This window comes from Lutra lutra, chromosome 16 (assembly GCF_902655055.1).
Source record: "Lutra lutra chromosome 16, mLutLut1.2, whole genome shotgun sequence".
Classification (NCBI taxonomy): Eukaryota; Metazoa; Chordata; class Mammalia; order Carnivora; family Mustelidae; genus Lutra; species Lutra lutra.
Window position 1 is genome coordinate 1,078,696 of NC_062293.1, and position 24,815 is coordinate 1,103,510.

The following is a 24,815-nucleotide window of genomic DNA, read 5'->3' on the forward strand; positions in this document are numbered from 1 at the left end:
CTCCCAGCCAATCAGGAGCCACAGAGCCCGGGTCCCCACAGGCAGCACCCACGGAAGGTGTAGGAGAAAGCCACCAGTCACAAGTCGAGGAAGAGAAAGTTCTCCACCGGAAGCCAATGAGAAGCCCGGGAAGAGTGCGAGCGCGAGCTCCTCGACCAATCCCGGGAGAGAGGGAGGGCGGCCTCCACGGCGATTCCGAATCCGGGGTCGGGGGCCAGTGCAGGTAGCCAGTCCGAGGGCTTCGAAGGCGGGCCCCGACGCCCACCAGCCAATCGGGCGCGGGCGCGGGCGGGCGCGCGCTCGGCGGCGTTCGGGCTTATAGGGGCGGGGCGGCCGGCGCGCGCTCTCGTGGCCTCGCTGTCCCGGCGGCGCCGACTGAAGCGCCGCGCCCGCTGCCGACATGCTGCGCCGCGCTCTGCTCTGTCTGGCCCTGGCCGTGCTGATGCGCGCGGGCGCCGCTGCCCCGGAGGAGGAGGACCACGTCCTGGTGCTCAACAAGGGCAACTTCGAGGAGGCGCTGGCGGCCCACAAGTACCTGCTGGTGGAGTTCTGTGAGTGCCGCGGGCCGGGCCGGGCCTGGCCGCCGCGGGGCGGGCACGGGGGTCGGGAGCCGGGGTCAGGCGGGCAGGCGGGCAGGCGGCGCTCCGGGGCGCCCGCCCCCACCCCCGGCCGCACGGGCCGCCGCCCCTCGACAGCCTGGGGAGCTGCTGTCAGTCCTGGGGCCGCCCCTCCTGCCCGAGCCGGACTCCGCGGGTGACGGCAGGTCCACGGCCAGCTCGTGCCTTTGTGCCCGTGTCCGCGTGGCAGGTCCCTCCGTGGGACAGTAGAGCGGGGGACCCCTGTGAGCCGCCGCAATTACAAAGGGGCTCTCGGAGGGCAGCCCCCCGCCTGCCCCGGGCTGGCCCAGGGCGCGCGCCCCTGCGGGCACTGCCTTGCAGCGTGCTGTCCACCCGCACCCAGCACCCGTGTGCGTGTAAGTGTTGACGCGGCCGGGCTGGAATCTCGAGCCCCGCGGGGCTGCCGGCCTCAGCGGAGAGGCAGCTCTGCTGCCCCGGTGCACGAGCCTCTGCTAAGCACGAGCGTCCGGGCCGCTGTGCACAGGTGCGGCTCGCACTGGCGACCAGCTCTTAGCCTCCCTGGGTTCCCCGAGGGCAGTGCCAGGGACATGGCTGCCCATGCTGCCCGCAGTGATGGGAGGGTCCCCGTCGCTAGAGTCTGTCCAGTGCTGACCAGCGGAGCAGGGGGGCCGGTGCGGTTTGTCGTTCTGGCCTCTGTCCCAATACTGCTCCCGAGCCCCGAGCTATCAGCCCAGCCGTGAGTGTTCCCGGGGTTATCTGGGTGAGCAGATAAGATTTTCACGGAAGGAAGTACGGAGGAGAAGGTGGGGGAAGCACTTGGGCAGTGCCACTCTCTAGCACCCCACTTTCTTTTTCAGATGCCCCTTGGTGCGGCCACTGCAAGGCTCTGGCCCCCGAGTACGCCAAAGCCGCTGGGAAGCTGAAGGCAGAAGGTTCGGAGATCAGGCTGGCCAAGGTCGATGCCACGGAAGAGTCTGATCTGGCCCAGCAGTATGGTGTCCGTGGCTACCCTACCATCAAGTTCTTCAAGAACGGGGACACAGCTGCTCCCAGGGAGTACACAGGTGTGACTGCCACGCTGCCCCAGAACGTGGAGCGTAGCTGAGGGGCGGGAGGGGAGCCTGCTCTCCGTCCAGTTCTGCCTCTCAGGCCCTTGTGAGGAGTGTCCAGCCGTCCCTGCAGCGTCTCTCTGGCGGAGAGGGACAGCCTTCAGGGCTGGTGAGCTGATGGCTGAGGCGTCCCGAGACTGACCGGGGAGGAGAGGAAGGCTGGGGCCCTTGGGACCACACAGAGGAGCAAGTGTAGTGACCGCTAACTCGGGTGTTCCAGCCGCCAAGCCGAATGCTGCCAGGGACAGGCCGGCATCAGGCACCTGTCACAGCCGAGCCTTGTGCGGCGTGAGCCCTTGTGGCTGCCTCGGGGGCTGGGCCCCTGTGGCCTGGTAGGTACTGATGAGAGGAGAGACTTTTGTCTCTAGAACCGGTTCTGTGGCTCTGCTGTCGGAAAGCTCTGGAGGAGCCTCGTTAATCCTGACGCCAGCGACTCTGGGCTCCTTCCTGTGCTGCTGTTTACGGTTCCGGTGTTCGCTTTTGGAACAGGAAGCGCACACTTCTACGATCCATCACTGACGCGTAGCTTTGGCGAATGAGACTGCCACTCCTAATCCCACCTGTACCGGTGACTCAGCCTTGAGCCACCACTTAGCAGAACCCTTTCTCGGTGCGAGCTCCCACAGCCTTTCTCAGGTCGGACCAGGCAGCTGAGCTGGGGCGGGGAGCGAGTGGCCTCGGGCTCAGAGGGCGCGGGCTTCTAGCTGTCCATCTTGTCGGCCCTGGGTGGCACGCAGATGCACCATCGCCCTGCCCTGCTGGTCCGGCAGGCACGTGCGGTCGGCCACCCCGCGGACAGCGACACCGGAGTGGCCGGGATGCCCAAGGCCAGCTGGAGCTCTGCCTGTTGTCATAGGGAAAGCTGGTGTTCAGCAGACTTCCCCAGCAGCCCTCTTACTTTTTTTTTAAAGTTCCACCGCAGCTTTAGTTAAGACGACGCGTAGAGTGAGGCGGGGGAGAAGTGTGTGTGCGCGCACGCTCAGTGATTGTCAGTGTCAGGGAGGTTCCGAACATGCAGAGGGACCAGGGAAGGAAAAGGAATTGTAACTATCGCCAGAGGCAGCCGCTGCTGTTCCCTGCGACTCTGTCGCAGCTTCTCCCAAGCACAGAAGAGTCCTGTTCGCAGTAGGACTCACACGGGTGTGAGGACGAGGTGGCTGTCCCGTGGCAGGGGGATAGGCCGCTCTGGCTCGGGCCGGGCGGGCCCGGCTCTCAGCGGAACCCCCTGTGTTTGGGCGCAGCCGGCCGGGAGGCCGAAGATATCGTGAATTGGCTGAAGAAGCGTACAGGCCCGGCCGCCGCCACGCTGCCTGACACGGCGGCCGCAGAGGCCTTGCTGGAGTCCAGCGAGGTGACCGTCATCGGCTTCTTCAAGGTAGAGGCTTGGGGGCTTCCTCTCGGGGCCTTCTTCCCCCTAGCGTGGGAGGACGGTTCCCCGCGGGCCGGGCCCGATGGGGACCCGCGGTGCCGGGGACTGTGGCCACCTCTACAGCTTCTCCTCTGTAGGACGTGGAGTCGGACTTTGCCAAGCAGTTCCTGCTGGCAGCGGAGGCCGTCGACGACATACCTTTTGGGATCACGTCCAACAGTGACGTGTTCTCCAGATACCAGCTGGCGGGGGACGGGGTCGTGCTCTTCAAGAAGGTGAGTGGCCCACCCTCGGCCCCACCCCGCGTGCTGAGATACCGTGGGGTGGGGGGGGCTGCCTTCCTTATCGCCCCGGGGCTGGTGGACCTTGGCCAGGCGGTGCTGCCCCGCCCCAGCCCCCAACTCACCGAGGGCCAGTTGTGCAACGTTGTGCAACGTCCGGCCGGAGGAGCCGCTTGGATGCGGCCTTCAGACTTTGCGCCGTGGGGTTGCTGTGGCCCGCGTGGCGGCTGCTGGGCCGTGTCTAACGAGAGCACGGCCGCTCTGCAGGGTTGGCTCTTCTTTTTTTTTAAGATTTTATTTATTTATTTGACAGAGATCACAAGCAGGCAGAGAGGCAGGCAGAGAGAGAGAGGGGGAAGCAGGCTCCCCGCTGAGCAGAGAGCCCGACGCGGGGCTCGATCCCAGGACCCTGAGATCATGACCTGAGCCGAAGGCAGCGGCTTAACCCACTGAGCCACCCAGGCGCCCCCAGGGTTGGCTTTTCTAAAAGAGACCGGGAAGAACGGCAGAGGTCGCGCCGTGACGGGTTCCAAGCACAGGATCATAATTTCGCAGGCAGTGCCGTGCGACCGGCACTCCTGCTTCCGTGGTGTCTTGCTCGCTGGAAACAGAGACTCTGAGCGTTGGCTCTTGGGAGGGTGTTCCCACTGCCAGCCCAGCCCGGCCCCCGTGGTATGGCGGGCACCGGTCCTGGGCCACGTGCCCTTCAGTTGCCTGCGCCGTTGCTGGGATGAGGCCTGGCTCCCATGACCCTTGGGTCACAGGGTCTTTCGATTTTCGTTTTAGCCACCACAGAGCCAGGTGGGCTGGCTGAACCCCCGTGAGGTCCAAGTACACTTTCCTGCCTTGGCCCATGGTGTGTCCGTGCGGTTCCGATGGCGCAGGCACTGGAGAGGGAGAACACTCCTGGAGAGTGGGGACGGGGCAGGAGGCATGTCCTCGGGGCTGGAGATCGGGTCTCTGAGTCCTGGTTTGTCTCTGTGGGAAGCAGACAGGTTCAGAGCTTCAATAGAGCAGGACAGTGTGTGGTCCAAAGGGGTGCCAGGCTCCAGGCGGGGGCCACTGTGTGTGCGCCCCCTCGCATGTGGGGCCGCTGGGCCAAGTGACCAAAGACAGGCCACGGTCAGCTCTCCGTAGTAACTGCTGCATCTGGCACTACGCCAGGCACTGGCAGGGGGGCCTACATGTCTCCCAGGCAGAGGACCGGGGACATGGTGGCTTGGGGTGGCTTTCTTCTGCTGTCCTTGCTGTTCCGCTGTTTCTGTGGTCCGTCCTGCCTGGGAGACCTCCAGGCGCTGCCTTCGCTCTCAAAGGGAGCGGCTTTGCTAGATTAGCCACTAGTCCTCGCACGGGTGCCCGGGAGATCCCAGTTACACGTCTGACGAGGGGAGCTCCTGGGAGCCCCTGGGGCATTGGAGGGGTGGGCCTCAGGGTGGCGGGAGTCTTGGATTCTGAGGTTGAGGCTGACGGAGGAAGGAGTTTCTCTGATGCCACCGAGGCCAGTACGTTCTCCTGCGTCCACACAGTGCTCCCTCACCACCCTGAACGCGCAGAGCCCCAGTTGTCTTTTTCTTAAGATTTTATTTATTCGTTTGAGAGAGGAAAAGAAGGGAGGGAGAGGCAAAGGGAGAGGGAGAAGCAGGTCCCACGCTGAGCAGGGAGCCTGATGCAGGACTCGATCCCAGGACCCTGGGACCATGACCTGAGCTGGAGGCAGATGCCCACCCATCTGAGCACCCCCGGCGTCCCCAGAGCACCAGTTTTCATGCAGGACCTGGGGGTGCTCACGTGTCCGTGAGGGTCTGCGGAGGCTTCACGTGCAGGAGCTCAGTGCGTGAACCGACCGCCTTGTGCTTCCTGTGGTCCTTGCTCACAGGGCACAGCCGGCCCCCTTGGGTCTGATGCCAGTTGGGGGCAGCCTTGAGCAGAAGCCCGGTAGAGCCCAGGGACTTGGTGCTGTGAGGGTCAGCGGGAGTCACAGCTGCCGTCCAGTGGGCCACGCCACAGACGAGAGGAGGGAGGCTCAGGTCCAGCTCCTGAGCTCCTACCGGGCGGCCGCCTGTCTCCTGCGGGCTGATCAGCCCGGTTCCTCAAAGTGCGCTGGGTCTTCCTCTCTGCCCAGGGCCGTTGGGGGGTTGGGGGCATGCTGAGCCGCGTGGACAGGGCAGGCGGGCTCCCAGGAGTGGCCAGCAGCCGCTCACTGGAAGGATGGGGACTTGGGTCATGGGTCACTGCCTGTTGGACCTTTGGTTGGAGAGCTGCTTACACTGTGTCTTTGTCACGGGGTTTGCTTTTTCTTTTTTATTCTTTGAAGCTGGAGACCTAGGAGTAGCTGTGGGGCTAGGCTTCTCCTCCACTGCCTACAGCGACGAGCCTTTTGGGGACGTTCGTCGCTGGGGCCCGATGCAGCTGGCCTCTGCTGCTGTTCCTAGCTAGGTGAGAGCTGATTGTTTTTCACTAACGTAGACAGTGAGCATCGTGGGATGTGGTACCGTTACCGAAAAGATCATGTCTCGAGACAGGTGCGTGGGGCAACTCTGCTCTTCAGGCCTCGTGTGAAATCGGGCAGACCGCTCCCAGCGTGGGGGCAGACACAGTTCTGGGGAAGTGGCGGGCGCCGTGGCCTGTGTGCCGCTTGGGGGGCTCAGCAGCTTGCTGGGGGCACAGGCTTGGTGGGGCCCAGCCTCCTGGCTCCTCGCCGCCTTTCCCTCTTCTCCATCCCAGGTTTGGGGGAGAGCAAGCAGGCTTCAGTTTCGCCCGGGAGAGGGGCTCCCAGTGCCCAACCCTTGGTCCGGTCAACCTGAGCAGCCCCGTCATGGTCAGGATGGAGCTCTGGCTCGAGCGGAATGTTGGCGGGAGCGGGGAGTGGCTGCCTGCTCTTGCAGAAGTTCCTTTGGGGAAGGGAAGGATGGTAGTTTCTGTCCCTGGGTCTGATTTGTCAGTTCAGGGGGAAGGACGGAAGGCTCACCCGGGCAGGCTCAGGTCGCCGTCAGCCCGTCTGTGCACCCCATCCAGGGCCGCAGCTGCGGCTGGGCTCCCGTTGGGCCTCTCTGGGGAACAGCTCGGCCTTGCGCCTTTGGGCCCCGGGACTCCTCAAACTCTTCATGTTATTGGGGATCCCAGAGAACTGGAGTGGCTGCATGTTATACTTATTGGTTTTTATTGGGTAAGAAATTAGAACTGAGAGTTTTTTTTTTTTTTTCTAAAGATTTTATTTATTTGAGAAAGAGGCAGAGGGAGAAGCAGGCTCCCCGCTGAGCAGGGGGCCCAAGCGGGACTGGATGCCAGGACCCTGAGACCATGACCCGAGCCGAAAGCAGATGCTTCACCGACTGAGCCACCCAGGGGTGCCCGGCTGGCATAGTCGGAAGAGCGGGTGACTCTTGACCTCAGGGTTGAGAGTTCCAGCCCCAGGTGGGGTGAGGAGGCGACTTAAACCTTGTCCATCTAAAACAAGTTACTTGTAGTGACCTGTGAAAGCCGGTTTTTCCACGCTGATTGCGGCTGGGCGGTGAGAGTGTTGGGTTTCCGGCAGTCACTGGCGTCTGCCTGGTGGAGGCAGCCCTGGCTGACCTCTGTCTCTCTGGACGTCCCTCATCTCCGCTTCTGTCCAAGGGCACAGCGGGCCCAGGAGAGGGTGTGTTCAGAGGCCGAGCAGGAAACTGCAGCCGCTGTGAAAGGCCGAGCGCCCTCCCCTTGGTGTCGCCGTTGCCTGGGGCTGGAGAGAGGCTGCCCTCTCTGCAGCTCGCCCCGGGCTGTTTCGTGCACAGAGGCGTGTGGCTTCTGCTCCCTGTTGCTCAACCAACTGAGCCACCCAGGCGTCCCATCCCTGTTGCTCTTGAAGCCGGACTGGAAGGGGGCTGCCAGACCGCCAAGCCCAGGCTGCCCGTCGGGGGCGCCGCGGGAGGCTCTGGGAGCACCAGGGTCCTCCCGGCCCTCTCTGCATCCACAGTTCGACGAAGGCCGCAACAACTTTGAGGGGGACGTCACCAAAGAGAAGCTGCTAGACTTCATCAAGCACAACCAGCTGCCGCTGGTCATCGAGTTCACGGAGCAGGTGTGGCTCTCCTGTGGGTCCTGCGCCCTGAGGATGGGGTGGCGTGGGAGGGTCACGAGGTCCTGGTCCCAGGGACCCCTCGATACGCAGTGTTGCCTCGGTGGCATCACAGCCACCGAGGGTATCTCATTAGCGGCTCAGTTCATGGCCCAGACCCAGTGCCCTCTGTTTACAACACAGACGGCCCCAAAGATCTTCGGAGGCGAAATCAAGACCCACATCCTGCTGTTCCTGCCTAAGAGCGTGCCCGACTACGACAGCAAGCTGAGCAGCTTCAAGACGGCCGCCCAGCGCTTCAAGGGGAAGGTGAGCCCTGGCGCACCTGCCGCGGGCGGAGGGCGGGAGCCCGGGAGCCGCTGCGGCCCCACCTGACTGTACCGCTTCCGCCCAGATCCTGTTCATCTTCATCGACAGCGACCACGCTGACAACCAGCGCATCCTCGAGTTCTTCGGCCTCAAGAAGGAGGAGTGCCCCGCCGTGCGCCTCATCACCCTGGAGGAGGAGATGACCAAGTACAAGCCGGAGTCCGACGAGCTGACGGCGGCGAAGATCGAGGAGTTCTGCCATCGCTTCCTGGAGGGCAAGATCAAGGTGGGGCAGCCGCGACCTGGCCTGTGCCGGCCTCTGGGCCCTCGGGGCTCCCCTGCTTAGGGAGCGCGGAGCAGCCAGCCCTCCAGGCAGGGTCCTCTCCTGCGGCTCTGAGGGCCGGTGTGGGGGCTCCGGGCGTCCATGACCCTGTTCCCCTGCCCTCCAGCCCCACCTCATGAGCCAGGAGCTGCCCGAAGACTGGGACAAGCAGCCTGTCAAGGTGCTGGTTGGGAAGAACTTTGAAGAAGTTGCCTTCGACGAGAAAAAGAACGTCTTTGTGGAATTCTGTAAGTGAAGTCCCTCCAATGCCCCTGGGCCTGTCTGCCCCGCGAGGACGTGCGCACAGGGGGCAGGCAGCGGGCGGCTCTGGGCCCAGCGCCTCGGCACGGCTCTCTTTCAGATGCCCCATGGTGTGGCCACTGCAAACAGCTGGCTCCCATTTGGGATAAGCTGGGAGAGACGTACAAGGACCACGAAAACATCATCATCGCCAAGATGGACTCCACGGCCAACGAGGTGGAGGCCGTGAAAGTGCACAGCTTCCCCACGCTGAAGTTCTTCCCCGCCGGCGCGGACAGCACGGTGCGCGGCCGGCCGGGGCTGGGGGGCGGGGGGCGGGGCGCTGCCCAGCTCCCTGACCCCGCACCCCCCCACAGGTCATCGACTACAACGGGGAGCGGACACTAGACGGTTTTAAGAAGTTCTTGGAGAGTGGTGGCCAGGACGGGGCCGGGGACGATGACGTGAGTGGGGGTCGGTGGGCGCCGCTGGAGGGGCATGCGTGTGTCCCTGGGCCAGGCGGAGCCACTCTCCCTGCAGAGCGCTCCGGGCGGTGGCCCTCAGGGGGTCTCGGAGTGCTGGTATTTGCTCCGGGCACCTTAGACTCCTCCCATAAGGCCCGCCCCCTGCCAGCCGGGACTCGGGCTCCTCCCCAGCTGGGTGGCTGAGGTGTCCTGCGGGACAGCAGCTTCGGCCTCGGGCGGCTGAGGCAAAGCAGAGGGTCGTCTGCTGGGTGGAGGGTGGGGCAGAAGGGGCAGCAGGCCTGCCAAGGGAGCACACCGTGAAGCTGGCGTAGGGCTGTCACTGGCCCCACAGACCCTGGAGGCTGGGGTCCTGGGCTCCCCTCCCCGTCTTTCTTGTTGGTGGAAGGCCCCCTTGCGTCCCCTTATAGAGACCAGAGTTGTTCGCTTCTGTCTGTGTGGCCGGCTGGGCTGCAGGGCCCGGGTGCTGTGCCACCGGCCTGTCCCAGTGGGTTTCTTCATGTCCTCCCTCCTCCACCCCAGGATCTGGAAGATCTGGAAGAAGCGGAAGAGCCTGACCTGGAGGAGGAGGACGACCAGAGAGCCGTGCGAGACGAGCTCTGAGGTGCAGCGTGCAGACCTGGCGCCCCAGACACCACCCCGCCCCCCCACGGCAGCGCCGCCCAGTGGCGCGGCCTCCGGAAGCCCGAGGACCCTCACGGGGAGGAGGGGACACCGACCGGAAATGCAGGGAATTTTTCTGAAGCAACACTTTATCCTAACACGTGTAAATTTAGACCCGCCTCTTACTTGTGCTTTTCAGTTTTTGGAAAGGAATTTCACTCTGGGCCAGCTCACTGTGGCGGGCTGTTGTTTTTTTTTTTAATTGTGATGTACTTTTTTGTACATGTTCTGTCCAAAGTGCTTGTTAAAATGTCTCTGAATCTCATGCAGGTGAAGTCTCCTTCCTGTTAGGGTTTATACTATCACTTTAAGAAATTCCATTTGTGGGATTTTGAGACATTTTTGGACATCAGGGTGTCCCACTGTGGCCGGGCCTACCTGGAGACTCCTGTCCCCTGTGTGGGAGGGGCCGGGCCGGGCCGGCCGGGTCCCTCTCCCCTCCTGCTGGTACCGCGTGACGGAGCGTGGGTCTCGTGGTGTTGGCTTAGGTGGAGACTCTAGGTCTCCGTCACTGGGGCCTTGTACGACTGGAGGGGGTGGTGGATGCTGGCTGAGCCCAGGGCAGACCCGGGCAGCCCCCCTTCCTCCCCGAGCTAGGCTCCCCGGTGCTCTGTGACTTCCAGCACCGCCTGAGGCCTGCGGCAGGCACAACCAGAACCCTCCATTTCCAGGCTGCGCAACGGCCAAGGGTGCTTGAGCCGAACCACTTGCGGGCTGTTCTTCAGCCGTTTCTAACGATATTGGAATTGAATACATTGGCCAAATAAAGTTGAAATTTTACTACCTCTCGTCTCTGCTTCACAAGCTCTCCATGCGGCGGGGAGTGGGCCGGGGTTAGGCCTCTCCCCATTGGGGCAGCTTTCTCGGAGCGTGGGGCGTCCACGGAAGCCACAGGCGTGTCCCAGGTGGTCATTCGCCAAGCACGCACGGCCACAGGTGCTGCAGTTGGATGGGGGTGGGGGTCTGGTGCTGTCCTGGGGCATCCTGCTGCCTTGGGCCAGCGCCAAGGCTTCCTGCCGCTGGGGGTCTGACGAGGAACCAGCGGCATGCGCTTGGGCACGGGTGACCCGGTGGCATTGCTCTGCTCACCACTGAGCCACACTGGTCAGGGTCACGTGTTCAAACAGCAAACAGCAAATCACCCAGGTTTTAAAATGTGATTTGACCAGTAGAACCTCAGCTCGCTTGGAGTTCATGCTGAGAGAACTGGTTTTCCTGGATGGCGGGCCCAGCTGCGGTGTGGGGCCAACAGTGTGTGGGAGCCCGATGGTGACTCCTTGGGACCCCAGGAAGTGTGCGGGCGCCTGTGGGTCCCTCTTGAGAGCAGGAGAGGGGTTCCACAACAGCTGGCAGGACTCTGATGGTCGCCCAGGCGTCCCCACCCGGGGCTTTGCATCTGTTGGTCTCTGAGCATGTCTACAGCAGCAGGTGGGACGGAAGGGCTGCCTGCCGATGTTCTGGGAGGGAACGCACACGAACATTTGGTCCACCTTGGGTCAAGGACAGCATGGATCGTAGTTCCGGAGAAGCCCAGCAGCACACAGGCGTTGTTCAGTCCCTGGCTCCCAGCTCCGATGCCCGTGTGCCGGTGGGGGCTGCGCCGGTGGTGCAGACGCGTCCATAAGGTGGGCTGCCGTCGGCTCCTCTCGGTGTTCTCTGCTCACTCCGTGTGCCTGCCCGTGTCCTCCCTGCCGCTGGCAGCCCGGCCTCCAGGCCGGCACAGACCCCAGCCCAGGGGAGGAGAGCAGTACCCAGCCAGCGTGCTGGGAGGACCCAGCGTTAGCACCCTAGGCGGTACCAGTCAGGCCCTCAGCCACTCCTCCCCTTGGCGGTCCTGGTCCTCGGGTGGCCTGCACGGGCGCCAGCTTCTAGCTCTTCCACTCCAGAGTTTATGCGTGTCGTGCCTTGGTCCTAGGAGGGTGGTAGCCCTGCCCGCAAAATGTGAGCTGCTCCCTCGGGGATGCATGGCCTCCAGTGGAGGAAGCCACCACAGAGCGAGGCCATCGGGAGTCAGAGCTGCGCGCTGGGAGAGGCTGTGCTCCTGGCCCCAGCGGCAGGGGTGGGTGACCCTACGACCCATCTGCCAAGCCGTGTCCTGCGCACGGAGAGCAGGGCCGTCATGTGCTCCCGGGAGGGGAGTGAGTCACCCATACCTTTCCCCTTTCGCAGAGGCAGCTGATGGGCACATTCCAGGGCCCAGGGTTGGCCGGGAGGCTGCGCAGTAGAGTCCAAGACCTGGCAGGGCCACCGGGTTAGCGGGGTGCTCAGCTCCGGCTTAGCAGCCTGGGACATCCCAAATCTCTGTCTCCCCTCCCCGCTTCTCTTCTGCTCTCTGCAGGTGCTTAGAGGCTGCTGTCCGACCGCGCACCAGCCCCTTGAGGTCCTCCAGCCACAAAGCCTGCCGGCAGGAGGGCACCCGGCAATAGCCCTGCACCTGTTCTAACAGGCCCTCAGGCTCCCGCTTTTCCTTGGACTTTCAGAGTAAGCTTCTTGGATTAATTAAATGTCTTAGTTGGCTGTAAGGCTCTAGAAGGCAGAAGCCTAGCATCCTACAAACCAGGTCACTTCACAAGTGCCCGTGGGCGTCAGGGGCCAAGCTGGATCGGTCCGGTTCGGCTCCACCATGGCTGTGGGAGAGGGAGGCTCTGCAAACAGCCTCGGGTCGGACGCTCAGCCCTGGCTTCTGACCAGAGGTTTCCAAAAGAGGATGCCTCAGGTCATACCCATGGTTTAGAGGACAGTCCCATGTCCTCGCTAGAATAAAAAGCACATTAAATACCTTTCGGGGGGTCTGTTGTGACTGGCAGGAGGGGCTTTGGGCACCTGTCCCTTCTCTGATCCAGATGGAAACACCAAAGCCGCAAACTGCCAAGCTCTCAGCCCACCTCAGTCAGACGGACCAGGGGCTGCATCCCTGCGGTTGCCAACAGGCTGGTGCGGACCGGTCTGTCTCTAGCCCAAAGCTGGGTCACTGTCAGGAAGGGCTGCGCCCTTGGCAGCTGTATCCGGGGTTCTGGGAGGACAAACACAACTTTCCACGACACCAGAATAGGCAATCTTCACATCAAAGGAAAGTTCTTTCTCCTGGAAACCAGCCAGAAGCTATACTGACCAGGTAGTTACGATCAGCTGGCACCAGCCTCTGAGCCTGCAGTGCAGGGCCACTGGGCACCAGCCCTGTATCGGGCCCCGGCAGCAGCAGGCGGGGCTCTGGAAAGGGCTGGGGAAACCTGTCGGGGCGGGCAGTCTGTCCGAGGCACTGCCCCGCTTCTCCACAGCATTTGGCCCAAGGCTTTGCACCTAGAGGGTGTTAAACACATTTGTTGATTTGGTTTTGTTGGATCCAAACCAGCCTGGTGACACAAGGCTGCTGGTAAGCAGGCTGCCTGCTCCACCCCTGTGCCCAGCGCCCATCCATCTGGGCTCTGTCCTCATTCAGGATTTGGGTGACCACCCAGGGGGATCGCGCCCACATTACAGGCTGCACCGCATCCTTCCGATCTTCCAATGTGGCAGTGCTAACCCCAGAACCCCAGACTGTGATCTTATTTGGAAATACAGGGGTCACAGATGTGATCAGTCAAGATAAGGTCATGCTGGAATAGGAAGACCCTGATCCAACGACTGGGATTCTTACAAAAAGGGAAAACCTGGACACGCACAGGAAGGAAGGAGACGACGTGGGCAGAGATGCGGTGATACATCTACGAGCCGGAAGAATACCAAGGACCACCACCAAAAGCCAGGAGAGGGGCCTGGAACAGATTCTCCTTCTGAAGGAACCAACCCTGCAACACCTTGATCTTGGGCTTCTGGCCTTTAGAACCACAAGAAAATCAGGTTTAACTCCCCAGTCTGACACTTGGTGACGGCAGCCCTAATAAATGCAGCCAGCCAGCCTCACGTGCTGCGGGGGCTGACCCTGAGCCCCCAGACCTGCTCCTGGGAGTGTGCTCATGTCTACTGCTTCTCTCCAGTGAAGCCGGGCCACCTCCACACACTGGTGGCCACAGTAGGACTGCTCGTGTTGGCCCAGCTGGCTGGGCATCTCCTTAGCATTCTGCTGGTTCCACTCCCACAGGTGTCTAGGCCAAGCAGAGCCCACACCCCACGGGGTGTAATGGTCCCTCCTGGGGGAGCTGATGGCACGCTCTCTCAAGTGGGAGCACAGGTGTCCTTGGCACCGAGGCCGGAGCCTGGAAGCAGGGAAGTGTGGGGGGTGGGGACATGAGGATGGAGGGAAACACGGCAGCACGGGCTGGGCAGCCGGGAACCAAGGTGTTTATTTGGATTCTGACCTGGGAAGTTTCTGAGGAGGAGGGCAGCATGGTGCAAGCCTGAGGGGAGGTGACAAGTGACAGGGAGGGATACAGGTAGGGCTGGACCTGCTCTGGCATGGTCAGGGTCCTGTGCCTCCTCCTTGGCTGGGGGGCAGCCCCCTTGTTCTCCGGGAGGTGGACGCAGCCACCCTCACCAGACACTATGGCCTTTTCTGTGCGCCTCCATGCCTTTGGCAGGTACCTGGTCCCTCTCCATGACCTTGGTAGCCGCTCGCCTTCCCCATGGGTCCTGTCCTTCTAGTGCCTTCTCCTGCCCTCTGTAAGGCACCTTCTGGGCCCAGCTGTGGGGCAGACAGCAGTGGCCAGGAAGGATCTGACCCCTTTGGCCGGGGCACAGCGACAGGTGGGCTGAAAGATGAACCACTGAACATGATCCCGCGCGCAGCACCGGCGCGCTCCGTTTCAGCCCCTCCCGGCCGGAGCATGACTGCGAAGCTTTATATAGCGCCGCGGTCCTATATAAGACGGAGGCGCCGGGCGGCCCAGGAGCGCGGCGGGAGCAGCGGCGGAGGAGACTGCATGCTTGGTGTGATCCCGGCCGGACACGTCCCTTCCCCGAGCAGCAGGGTCCCCACACGGCGGGCCCGCCACAGCACCCAGGATGCCCAGCAGGACCAGCCGCTATGCCCGGTACAGCCCCCGGCAGCGGCGCAGGCGGCTGCTGGCCGACCGCAGCGTGCGCTTCCCTAACGACGTCCTGTTCTTGGACCACATCCGCCAAGGGGACCTGGAGCAGGTGGGGCGCTTCATCCGGGCTCGGAAGGTCGCCCTGGACACCATCCACCCCTCAGGTGAGTGCCTGTGTGGCCTAGCACGGGGTCTGTGCGGTATCGGGGAAGGCTCCGCCCTGACCCCTGCTGCCTGGCCGTGCCCTGTGCAGGCCTGGCCGCCCTGCACGAGGCTGTGCTCTCCGGGAACCTGGAGTGTGTGAAGCTGCTGGTCAAGTACGGGGCTGACATCCACCAGCGGGACGAGACCGGCTGGACGCCTCTGCACATCGCTTGCAGCGACGGATACCCGGACATAGCCAGGTGAGGGGTCTGGCGGCGGGCTCTGTCCCCACCGCTCTGGCATCAAGGAGCCTCCCGGATGTGGTCTGGGTGGCCCAGGTCCAGCTGAGAACCCCACGAGCTCCTGGAACCTCCTTTCTGCTGTCTTCCCGGCGGGCTGGACAGTTGTTTCCGCAGGGCCAGGTTCCCTCCTCTGCGCCCCTTCTGCAGAAACCCTACAAGGGTGTGTGTCAGCGGCAGCCCGGGGCCCGGGGTGGGGTCAGAGCGCCCTCGGCCACCTCCCTACTGCCGCCCTGGCCCCCCAGGTACCTCATCTCGCTGGGGGCAGACAGAGACGCCGCCAACGACGACGGAGACCTGCCGTCGGACCTCATCGACCCGGACTTCAAGGACCTGGTGGAGCTCTTCAAGGGGACCACGATGGACTGAGCCCCCCCGCCCCGCCCCCAGGGCTCGGGCCCTGCCTGGAGAAGTTGGGCGCCCACCCCCCAAGTGCTTGGAACTGCCCGCCGGTGGGACCCCGGTACCTGGGCACCCTCCTTTCTGGCCTGACTTTTTCTGCAGGTGAATTTTTTATTGGGATTCTTTTTACTTTTTCAATAAACGTCATTCGCTAGCCCCTGGTGGTAGCCTGGTTACTGGGAACGGGCCCCAGCTCCCGCGCTCCCGGCGGCCAGCGGGCCCTGCCGTCCACACCGGCTTGTGGGTCAGGGCGTCGGCGCCAACGCAGGCGGCCAGAGTCTCGGGGCTCCGGGCTCCGAGCTGTCTGACCGCGCCAGCCCCGGGCCCCCCGGACGCCGCCGCCCCAGCCGCTCGGCTGCGCTCCCCGCGGCTCCGCAGCCCCAGACACCGCCGCCCCCTGCCTCACACCCCGCAGCGCCCGCGCGACCTACCCCGCCGCACCGCGGCCGGGGAATACCCGGCGCGCCCGCACAGCAACGCCCCAGCCTCGGGCCCCGCCCCCGCCTGCTGCGCGCGCCGGCCGTCACGTGGCCCTCACGCTCCCTGCGCCTGCGCAGGCGGTGACGTCACTTCCGGCCGGGCCCCTGCTGGCGGCGGCGGCGGCGGCGGCGGCGGCGGCGGCGGCGGCGGCGGCAGCAGAGCAGGTGAGGTGAGGCGGGGGCGGGCGCGGGGGCGAGGTGAGGCGGGCGCGGGGGCGGGGGGGGCGTGGCCGGGGCCCGCCCTGGCGCGGCGGTTGGCGCGGGGAGGGCTCGGGCGGGGTCGCGCAGGGCTCGGAGCCGGCTCCGCGTTCGGTCCGCTGCGCCCGAGTCGCTGGGCCTGCTGGGGGGCGCGCAGCCCGGCGCGGAGGGGGCGGAGGGGGCGGCGGGGAGGGGCCGCGGGGACGTGGCGGGGCTGGTCCGCGCGGCGCTCGGGAGCGGGCGCCCCGCCACCCGGGGAGATGGGCTCGGGAGGGGCAGCCGGGGACCCGCCCTTTTCGGTCTCTGAAGCAGCCGCCGCCGAGGTCGACAAATGTCCCGCCTTCCCCCTTCCCCAAAGGGGACAGTCCTGAGGATGCTTCTTGGCTCCTGGGATGCAGCTGGCCAGGCCCCGCCGCAGCGTTTCCTTCCCGTTTCCCAGCCTTTCCCGCAGGCCCGGTGGTGCGGGGCGCAAAGGGGGTGAGCTGGGCCCTGCCCCCGGGGAGCCAGCTCACTGGGCTGCAGGGCCTGACGCCGCCCCGGGGGCTGCCGCGGTTGGTGGTGGACTGGGGGTATGGCGGTGCCCATGTCCTGTGCTCTGGCCAGCCCCAGGGAGGCTTCCGAGAAAAGGCGGTCTTTTAGCTGAATCTCAAGGATGAGTATTGGGCGGAGGGACACCGCGAGCGGCGCCCCCAGCGCGCGTGAGTTCTGGGTAGAGAGCTTTCGGAGAGGAGCGCGCGTGGGGAGGAGAGGGAGCAGGGGCCGCGTGGGGCGGGACGCCAGCCTGATTCGGGGTGAGGGGAGGGCATGGTGGGTTTCTGGGTCAGGGGGTGGGGGTGCACGCCCTCGGGGCTGTTCCTTGGGGCGGGAGCTGCTGCCCCAGCCAGGACGGAGGGCGGAGGGCGAGGGTGCGCGCCTTAGAGGTTTTGCGGGGGTCTTCAGGGGAGCGCCTCTGCGGGTGCTCGCACAGCAGCGTTCTGGTGCCTGCGGGGTAGTAGGTCGTTTTCTGGACGTCTTGACGGCTGGGACTGTGGGGTACTGCAGAGACACGGGGTCGGGGGAAAGTGGAATCTAAGAAAATCTGAGCATCAGGAATTCGCAGGAGCGCAGAGCGACTACCGTCTGCATCACGGCTTCTGACTCCAGAGTCCTCACTGTCGCCTTCCCAGACGAGCTTGTCCTCTCCTGTCCTGTCTCTGCGCATAAGGCTGTGTGTGGGAGCGTCTGGGACTGGGGGGGCTGAGGGCTGGCTTCGGGTCCCCCCATGCCCTGCCTCCCCCCAGGAGGCCTCCTTGGTTCCCAGGCAAGAGGAAGGTACAAAACGTATCCATCTGGAGGGACTCCTTGTCCCTGAGCAGAACCACATTGGTGTGAGGGTGTCCAGGGACCTGCCACGGGGTGCCACCAAGGGCATCAGCGGGCTCTGAGGTGCTCAGGTGAGCTGAGCTGTCTGGGCTTGGCCCTGGCTGCCACAGCCCTGGAGGCTCAGATCCTGGGAGCCACTGGGGGTTCAGACGGCACTTTGCTGGGAGGGGCGGCTTGCTGTGACCGGTGGCACTGCTGCTTTTCACACGTGCTGGGAGTTCCGGGGCCGCCGCCTCCCTGCAAATGGGCTGGCTCTGCATTTGGGGTGCCCAGGACTGTCCTGGACCGTGCTTCGTAGTCAGCAGTGGCCTGCCGCTCCCGGAGGTGCCCCGTCGGTGCGTTCCCCGATGTTCTAGCGCACATCCGCGGGGGCTGCTTTGGCTTAGACAGGGACTCCCAGGCCCGGGAAGGCAGGGACTTCCCTGGAGGCCGCAGAGCAAGCATGGATGGCCTCCAGCCACAGAACGGTTCTGGACGCTGCCGTGTGCCTAGCACGCAGCCGCGGCCCCCATGAGCTCGACAGCCGTGGACAAGAGTCAGGCCCGGCAGCGCGCATCGTGTGTGGGGCGGCGCCTGGTTCTCTGGGGGGATGGCGGCTGGCGGAGGCGGTTCTGCTTCAGACACTGTGTGGGCGTGAGCTGGAGCCCAGCGGTCAGACACACCTGGAGGAATAGGTTGGGCCACACTGAGGGCCTGATGGCATTAGAGGGCCCAGGGCATGTGGGGTGGGGTATTACTTGGGGAGGGCTGTCAGGACTGGGGTTGGGGGGAGTCTCGTTGGATGGGGGTGGCTGCCAGTGGGAAGAGGTGGTGGGAGAGCCCGTTGGAGGCTCTGGGAAGGCTGGCCCTGGGCTTGCTGGTGGTGGGATTGTGGGCCGAGGGGAGACCGTCGTTGCATCATTAGATCTGAGCTGTCCCTCACATCACGGTCACCCAGACGGGAAGGACGCAGCAAACATCGACGTGCTAGCGGTTGCCTGATGTGACCCTGTTTCTTTTTTTATTTTTAAAGATTTTACTTCTTTATTTGACCGGGAGCAAAAGAGAGAGAGAGCACAAGCATGGGGAGCGGGAGAGGGAGAAGGAGGCTCCCCGCTGAGCAGGAAGCCTGACGCGGGGCTCGATCCCGGGAGCCCGAGATCATGACCTGAGCCGGAGGCAGACGCTCAACTGACGGAGCCCCCCAGGCGCCCCAGAGCTGAGGAAATAATGGTGCCTCTAGTCCTGTGAGCAGAAGAGGGAAAGCAAATGAGGGGGAGAAGGGAGATGGTTTGGGAAGTGGCGCCAGCCAGGTACTCTGTGACAAGGGCCTGCCCTCCCTTAGGCTGTTGTCCCCGGCCCTCGCCCCCAGCCCTCCCCTAAGCACCAGGTCCCCGTCCTGCTGGACTGGAGGCTCTGTGGTCCTCCATGGCTCGGCCTGTCTTGCTAGGTGTCCTTGGCACTCCCCCAGGCCTGTGCTGCTCTTCCCAGCACGTTGGTCACCCAACCCCTCCACCCTGCCACTCTCGTGGCCCCACTCAGCACTTTCTGTGGCGGTCAACGGCGCTCTGGTGTCCCTCTGGTTCATCGGAGATGCCCCGTGGTCAGCCAGCCTCCGGCCTCCTTTCCTAGCTGCCGCTCACAGACGGGCAGCCTTGGCTGACTGCCCACCTTCTCCCCTCATTCCACCCAGACCGTGCCTGCCAAGGTCGGGGAGATGTTGCCGTGCGGGTCCGGCAGTCGGTTAGGTCCGGGTTGTACTCCAGCTGTCCTCTTAGAGGTCTCCCTACTGACGTCTTTCCCTTTGTCCCGCTGGAGCCTCTGTGGTCGGCCCTGTGCTGGGGGCTGCTCCCAGGGCACCCGTGTCCCCAGGCTTCCATCATCTGGATGGAAGGGCCTTTGTGACAGATGTGCAGGTCTGGGACAGGGAACTGATGTGACTTTCTCATGCTGCTGGTTTAGTCAGGAAGCCCAGTGGGGCTGGCTCCCCAGTGTGGGGACCGAGTGCTCTGCGGGCCCGGGGCTCAGGTTACAGGCTCAGGCCCTGCAGGGCATCTGCTCTGGGGCCAGCCCAGGTTAGGCCCTGGGTCTGCAGAGATGGAGAGGAGCAGGTGAGGTGTCCAGAGAGCCCCACTGTTGCATCGTGGGCAGACATTGTGACGGGAGCCAAGAGGGGGTGAGCACCTGAGTTGGCCCAGGGCGGATGAGTAGGGGACCCTAAGATGAGGTCACATGCCCGCAAAGGCTGGGTGGTCCCTGGAGGCTGCCTGGTGGAGAGAGCCCTGCAGTGGGCCAGGTGAGGCGGGAAGGGCAGGGCCGTGCAGCAGGGGCCTCCCGGATCGCGGAGCACAACCTGCGGGAGGACTGACGATGCCTGGGCAGGACGAGGCAGGGGCTGGCTGGTCCTCCCGGCCCCTCCATCCTGTCGCGTAACGGGAGCTCCCCACCGTGTCTGACTGCTGACAGCCCCTTGAGTGGCCCAGGGTGTCCTTAGGCCAGAAAGGGCTTTCTCTTTGCTCCAGTGTTCGGGTGGCTGATGCCTGGGAAAGGGCAGCAAGTCCCCTGAGTCCACGGAAGGAGAAGTCCCTGTGAGAGGGGCTGGGCTGCTGCGGGGTGGGGTGGGGTGGGGCCTGGGCTGAGGTGTGTCGCCCAGGAAGCTGGTTTTGTGCTCTTCCGGGCTTCTTGTCTTGCTTTCTGGGCTTGCGGTTATCTGTGCAGGTGTTCAAAGGCTGGACGTTGGTGACAGGACTGAGTAAGCCAGAGAGCAGGGACCCACAGCTTTCTGGTCCTCTGGGAAGGGCCACATCTCTATGCTCTGGGCTCTAGGAGGGAGGGGGGCAGAAGCTTTTGTGCTCAGGGCCCCCCTCTGTCTGCCCCCAGTATCTAGGGTCGTCTGTTCTGGGGCCGGGCCTGGGACTGGCTCTGTGGAGGCACCTTCCGTACTGTGCTCTGCTGTCAGCCGGGGGGGATGTCCCCTGGCTGGTTTGAGACTGAGCCGCAGGACGCCTGTGGGGCTCAGTGGGTCACACGTCTGCCTTTGGCTAGGGTCATGGTCCCAGGGTCCTGGGACCGAGTCCTGCTCAGCGGGAGGACTGCTTCTCCCTCTGCCTGCAGCTCCCTTTGGCTGTGTGCTCTCACTCTCTCTCTGACGAGTAAATAAAATCTTAAAAAACATTACCAAGGCCTCCCCCAGGCTATAAAACCGGAGCCGACAGAGAGGCTGGAAATAGGAGCAGCCCAGGGTCTTTGTGCCCCGTCCAGTGCCCCGACTCACTCGTGCCCTGGCCTCGGGGCCCCGCAAGCTGGTCCTCCCCACAAAGCCCGTCCCTGTTGTACAGATGGGAACCAGGCTCAGTGAAGACAGCACTGCAGGCCCTGCGGGCAGGGAGGGCAGAGTTGGGGTTCACTGGGGTCGCTACGGCTCTCCCCGCAGACCCAGATTTCACGAGAGGTGTTCTGTGACTCTGGAAAGGGAGCATCTGGGCACCGCCGTTGGAGCCATCCCAAGCCACCGACCGTGGGGGAAGGGGCTCCCTGGGTAGGGGTGGTCCAGCAGCTGGGGCTGCCCGGAAGGAGGGCACTGTGAGTTCAGGGCCAGGTTGCCGGCCCTCGGCCTCCAGCTGGTCGACTCTGCCCAGACTGTGGCTGGTCCTCCCCCTGCGGGGCTTCTGGGTGGACAGTGAGCCCACAGCAGTTCGGCGTCAGCTTGATGGAGAAGGTGGGCCCCACACCCCTCCCTGCCTTGAAGTTCCCATGGAGAGGGCGACTCTGTCCCACTCCCAGGGTCTGGGCTTCCTTTTCAGAGGCCGAGGGGACCCGGCTGTGGAGTGCGAGGACCAGACACCCCCGCAATGACCAGGTGGGTGTTGGGCGACAGGTGGTCTCCCCTGGGGGGTAGGGGATGGGCCCCACTTCGCCCCCAGCCCTTCCTTATGTGCTTGGGCACCCCCAGTTCCCCTGTCTCCAGAGTCGTCTACAACGGCAAGAGGAACAGTAGCCCCCGCTCTCCCCCCAGCAGCAGTGAGATCTTCACCCCAGCCCACGAGGAGAATGTGCGTTTCATTTATGAAGGTGCGTGGGGCTCCCCCAGCCAGGGCTGGGGCTCCGAGAAATCCCCAGAGCCCCCGTGCCATCCCAGAGTTTGGGCTCTTGCCTGGCCTGGTCTTCAGGGGCCACGTCTGGTCGTGCGGGGGTGGGGGTGTGTGCGGCTCCCAGGGGAGGAAGCCGTGGTGTGGGCCAAGTGGTCTCCAGGAGAGGGAGCCCCTGCGGGAGACGGGAAGACAGGGTGCTCGGGGAGGACCCAGCCGTGTGGAGACGTGTGGCTGGGTGCGTGTGCCCAAGTGTGCCAGGAGGGGGGACAGGTGGGGCGCCCGAGCAGCGGACGGAGAGCGCTGGGTCACATGTGTGTCTGCGAGCCGCCAGGAGCCAGTCCGGGCGGGGGGTGGGGTGCAGAGAGCGGGGAAAGGGCCCTCTGAGGGCAAGCTCAGCAGTCCTGGGGGCCGGAAGCCGTGAGGTAGGGGGCTGGGGAGTGGGGGAGGAGGAGGGGCCCTGACCACTTGGACTCTGCCTGACTCCCCAGCCACACTGGGGTGCTGATGCCACCCCCTTGCCTTTCACAGCCTGGCAGGGCGTGGAGCGAGATCTGCGGAGCCAGATGTCAGGCAGCGAGCGGGGTCTGGTGGAGGAGTACGTGGAGAAGGTCCCTAACCCCAGTCTGAAGAGTGAGTGGAGGAGCCGGCCTGGGGGGGGCCCAGCCAGGGGGCGGTGCTGGGGGGAGGGCTGGAAGACAGCGTGGCACAGTGCCCCGGCTCCCCGGGCTGCCAGGGGCAGGTGAGGGACGGGGCCTGGACCTTGCCTCTGCGTCCATGCCGCCACTGACCACTCTGTCCCCCGACAGCCTTCAAGCCCATCGACCTGAGCGACCTGAAGCGCCGGAACACGCCGGATGCCAAGAAGTCCTGAAGCTGTGCCGTGTCCCTCCCCTGGCCTCCAGGAGACCGGGGCGCCGCCTGATGCTGGGAGGGGGAGGGGCTGTAAACCCCAGGATCAGGAGGGGCACGATCGCTGGCCATGGCCTGCCTTTCCTCCCCGAGTCCCCTCCTTTCTTCTCGGGGTCTCCAGCTGCCCCTGTCACTGGGGGGAGGCCCTGCCAGCCCCTGCTCTCCCCGGAGCTGCGTCTTTGGAGCTGCCTGCTCTGCCCGCCCCCAGTCCAGGGCCTTGACTCTGACTTCTCTTCCCATCACCTCCTGTTGCCCCTACCCCCTGAGCCCGTACCCCCTGGCCGCTTCCAAGGTCATGAGGGGGACAAGGGGGCCTCTGCTCTTTCCCAGGCTGGTGGGACTGGGCTTGTCCCTGAGGGGGTCAGGAGGCAGACGGGATGCCCTCTCCCATAGCAGTTGTGCACCCCCCCCCCCAAGCCCTGCTGCTTTTCTGGGCTGGACACCTCGGGGAGCATCTGATCCTTCACCCCGTTGTCCAGCCTGGCCCCTTCCTTTCCTGCATCAGCTTCAGGATGGCACTGAGCACCCCCTCAGAGAGGGTCCTGGGCGACCGGGCCTAGCCCCTTGCTGTCTGCGGCCCTGAGGTCACAGGTGTCCCCGCGGGTAGGGGTGTGAAGATGACCCTGGCCCTGTACCAAGTGCTGGGATGATCCCCAGGGCCCCCTTTTCTTCCTGTGCCCTTCAAAAGCCGAGTGTCTGTGCCCGGAGCCCGAGGACCAGTGAATAAAGGTGGGTGGTGCTGGAGCGGCCCCTTGGTCTGTCAGGCCCCTGTCCCGGCAGCCCACGGAGGGCTGGAGACCCAAGGTCAGGCCCCACCCTGAACTCCAGAAATCCCATCGGCTCCCTGGGTTCCTCTAGGGGGTCTCAGGCCTCCTGCAGGGGGCAGTGGGTGCTGGAGGAGGAGAGAGGCTGAGGGGGCTCTCCTGTGCTCTTCAGGGACCATTGCCGTGGGGGTGGGGACCCTGGACGCAGGAGGCTCCCTCTGCAGCCCTGGACCCTGGGGGAGTGGTTCCTCCGCTGTTCCGATCAAGGGGTGGCCGCTGGGCCCTGAGAGAGACCCAAGTCACTTGACCTTCAAACCTGGAAAGCCCTGGTAGGCCAGCTCCGATACGTGGAACTGGAGTTTATTTTGGGAACATGCTTTCCTGGAAGAGTACTCTGGGGCCTACAGGTGACTCCAGGAGGCGTCTTCTTGGGGGGGGGCTCCCAGGGACAGGGCACAGGAAGGACAGGTCACGTAATAAACAGCCACCTTGGCTCACTGCCAGTGGGAGCTGGCAGGTGCCAGGCCCTGCGCCAGGTCTCTAACCGTGTGGCCTTGTTTGCTCCCTGGGGACCTGTGGGTGTTTTGCGGAGGGTTCGAGTGCCCCAGTCACCCTCCCTGGCCTCCTGCGCTAGTGGTGATACTGTGGGCCTGTCTACCCGACCACTGGGGGTGTGGGGACCACAGGAGACCCCTCGAGGGCATTTCACTCAGTATCCCTGCCCACTTAGCTTTTGCGTGGGATGGAGGCGCTCAGCCTGGGGTCTTTGTGCCAAGACCCACCTCAAAGGTGGAGTGTGGCTGAGAGGCCACGTGCCAGGAGGGTGGCGGAGCTCAGCTGGGCACTGGAGGTGGAGGCCCTGGAGGCAGGGAAATGGGTGGGCGTGGAGCCATCCCTTCCCTAACCTGGGGTCCATGTGTCCCATTTGGAGATGCTTCCTAATGGGTGAGGACTCTGAGCAGTCATACAGGGGGTGTCGGGGACCAGAAGGGAGGGGCAGATGGGGCAGAGGGAGGCTGGCTAGTGGGGAGGTCCTTCCTGTTTGGCGCAGCTCTCTTTGGACCAGCCCGGGCCGGGCCCAGCCTCAGCTGCGCTGCCTCCTCCCCGTCCAGGCTGCTGGAATCTTCACCGTGGCCGGGTGGGTGCCCGTGAGCGTCTGGAGACCCCTGCCCTCCGGTACCGTGAGGGCAGTGACCATCTTGGAGCGGGGATGTCCCCTTTGCTCCGCCACCCTGTGCCCCACGTGTGTGCACATCAATTGCTAGTTCATCCTGGGGCGAGTTTATCACCCTACCTTTACCTCCTTTCAGAGGACGGCCTTACTCAAATTCTTAGGTTTTTACTTTTATCACAATTTTGATTTAGTAAATACTGAGCATGTTTATGTGTACGGCCTGAACAATAATTCCCAGATACTTAATGCGCAGTCCGTGTTCCTCGTAACATCTGAGTATATTCTAGGCGGGTTACGGACTCAGGATGGAAAGGCAGAGCGTGTCTGCCGCCTCCGGTCTGCCGGGCCTGTCCCTGAAGGCTCACTGCCCCTCCCCCTTTGATGTATTGAAGACCCCTTGGGTGCTTCAAGGTGCAGTTGCTTGCATTCTGCCTTTGGCTGGTCACCTCCTTCTGTTGACAGGCACCTCTGTCCCCCACATTTCTGTAAGCTGAAGTGAGGTGCAGGGCTGGGTGGGGCGTGGAACGGTGGCTCCGGCTGCTGGGTTGGGAGCAAGCTGATGGCGGATTCAGGGTAGAAGCAGAGACCTGTTGCGGCCGCCTCGGTGAGCCGGAGGAAGAGGAGCTGGGGGCGGGCGTGC

The 24,815-nt window shown here is 64.2% G+C and overlaps 3 protein-coding genes and 1 long non-coding RNA gene across 7 annotated transcripts; 3 read left to right on the plus strand and 1 right to left on the minus strand.

The window, feature by feature from the left end:
• Positions 1-336: 336 nt before the first annotated feature.
• On the plus strand, positions 337-20,234 carry P4HB (prolyl 4-hydroxylase subunit beta). Of its 2 annotated transcripts, XM_047708685.1 has the most exons (11): positions 338-551; positions 1,436-1,642; positions 2,929-3,062; positions 3,194-3,331; positions 7,290-7,394; positions 7,575-7,700; positions 7,786-7,986; positions 8,150-8,270; positions 8,384-8,565; positions 8,640-8,726; positions 9,267-10,190. In XM_047708685.1, exons 1-11 carry the CDS (start codon positions 401-403, stop codon positions 9,345-9,347), a joined length of 1,533 nt encoding a protein of 510 aa, XP_047564641.1. In that variant the 5' UTR covers positions 338-400; the 3' UTR covers positions 9,348-10,190. The 2 variants fall into 2 exon arrangements, with proteins under 2 accessions (XP_047564642.1, XP_047564641.1); XM_047708686.1 differs by lacking the exons at positions 8,384-8,565; positions 8,640-8,726; positions 9,267-10,190 and adding an exon at positions 18,831-20,234 and having other exon boundaries at positions 337-551.
• Positions 9,592-14,244, minus strand: LOC125087920 (uncharacterized). Its single transcript, XR_007123540.1, has 2 exons — positions 14,136-14,244; positions 9,592-11,893 (listed from the first exon to the last, which is right to left on the minus strand). It is a non-coding gene; the product is annotated as an uncharacterized LOC125087920 (long non-coding RNA).
• Positions 14,234-15,373, plus strand: PPP1R27 (protein phosphatase 1 regulatory subunit 27). The gene is made up of 3 exons (XM_047708711.1): positions 14,234-14,538; positions 14,628-14,778; positions 15,063-15,373. The coding sequence occupies exons 1-3, from the start codon at positions 14,349-14,351 to the stop codon at positions 15,184-15,186; spliced, it is 465 nt and encodes a 154-aa protein (XP_047564667.1). The 5' UTR covers positions 14,234-14,348; the 3' UTR covers positions 15,187-15,373.
• MCRIP1 (MAPK regulated corepressor interacting protein 1) lies at positions 15,183-24,385 on the plus strand. 3 transcript variants are annotated; one of them, XM_047708715.1, is made up of 5 exons: positions 15,183-15,321; positions 21,041-21,096; positions 21,190-21,308; positions 21,857-21,958; positions 22,135-24,385. In XM_047708715.1, the coding sequence occupies exons 2-5, from the start codon at positions 21,089-21,091 to the stop codon at positions 22,197-22,199; spliced, it is 294 nt and encodes a 97-aa protein (XP_047564671.1). In that variant the 5' UTR covers positions 15,183-15,321; positions 21,041-21,088; the 3' UTR covers positions 22,200-24,385. The 3 variants fall into 3 exon arrangements, with proteins under 3 accessions (XP_047564671.1, XP_047564670.1, XP_047564669.1); XM_047708714.1 differs by lacking the exon at positions 15,183-15,321 and adding an exon at positions 15,801-15,873; XM_047708713.1 differs by lacking the exon at positions 15,183-15,321 and adding an exon at positions 20,505-20,955.
• Positions 24,386-24,815: the final 430 nt, after the last annotated feature.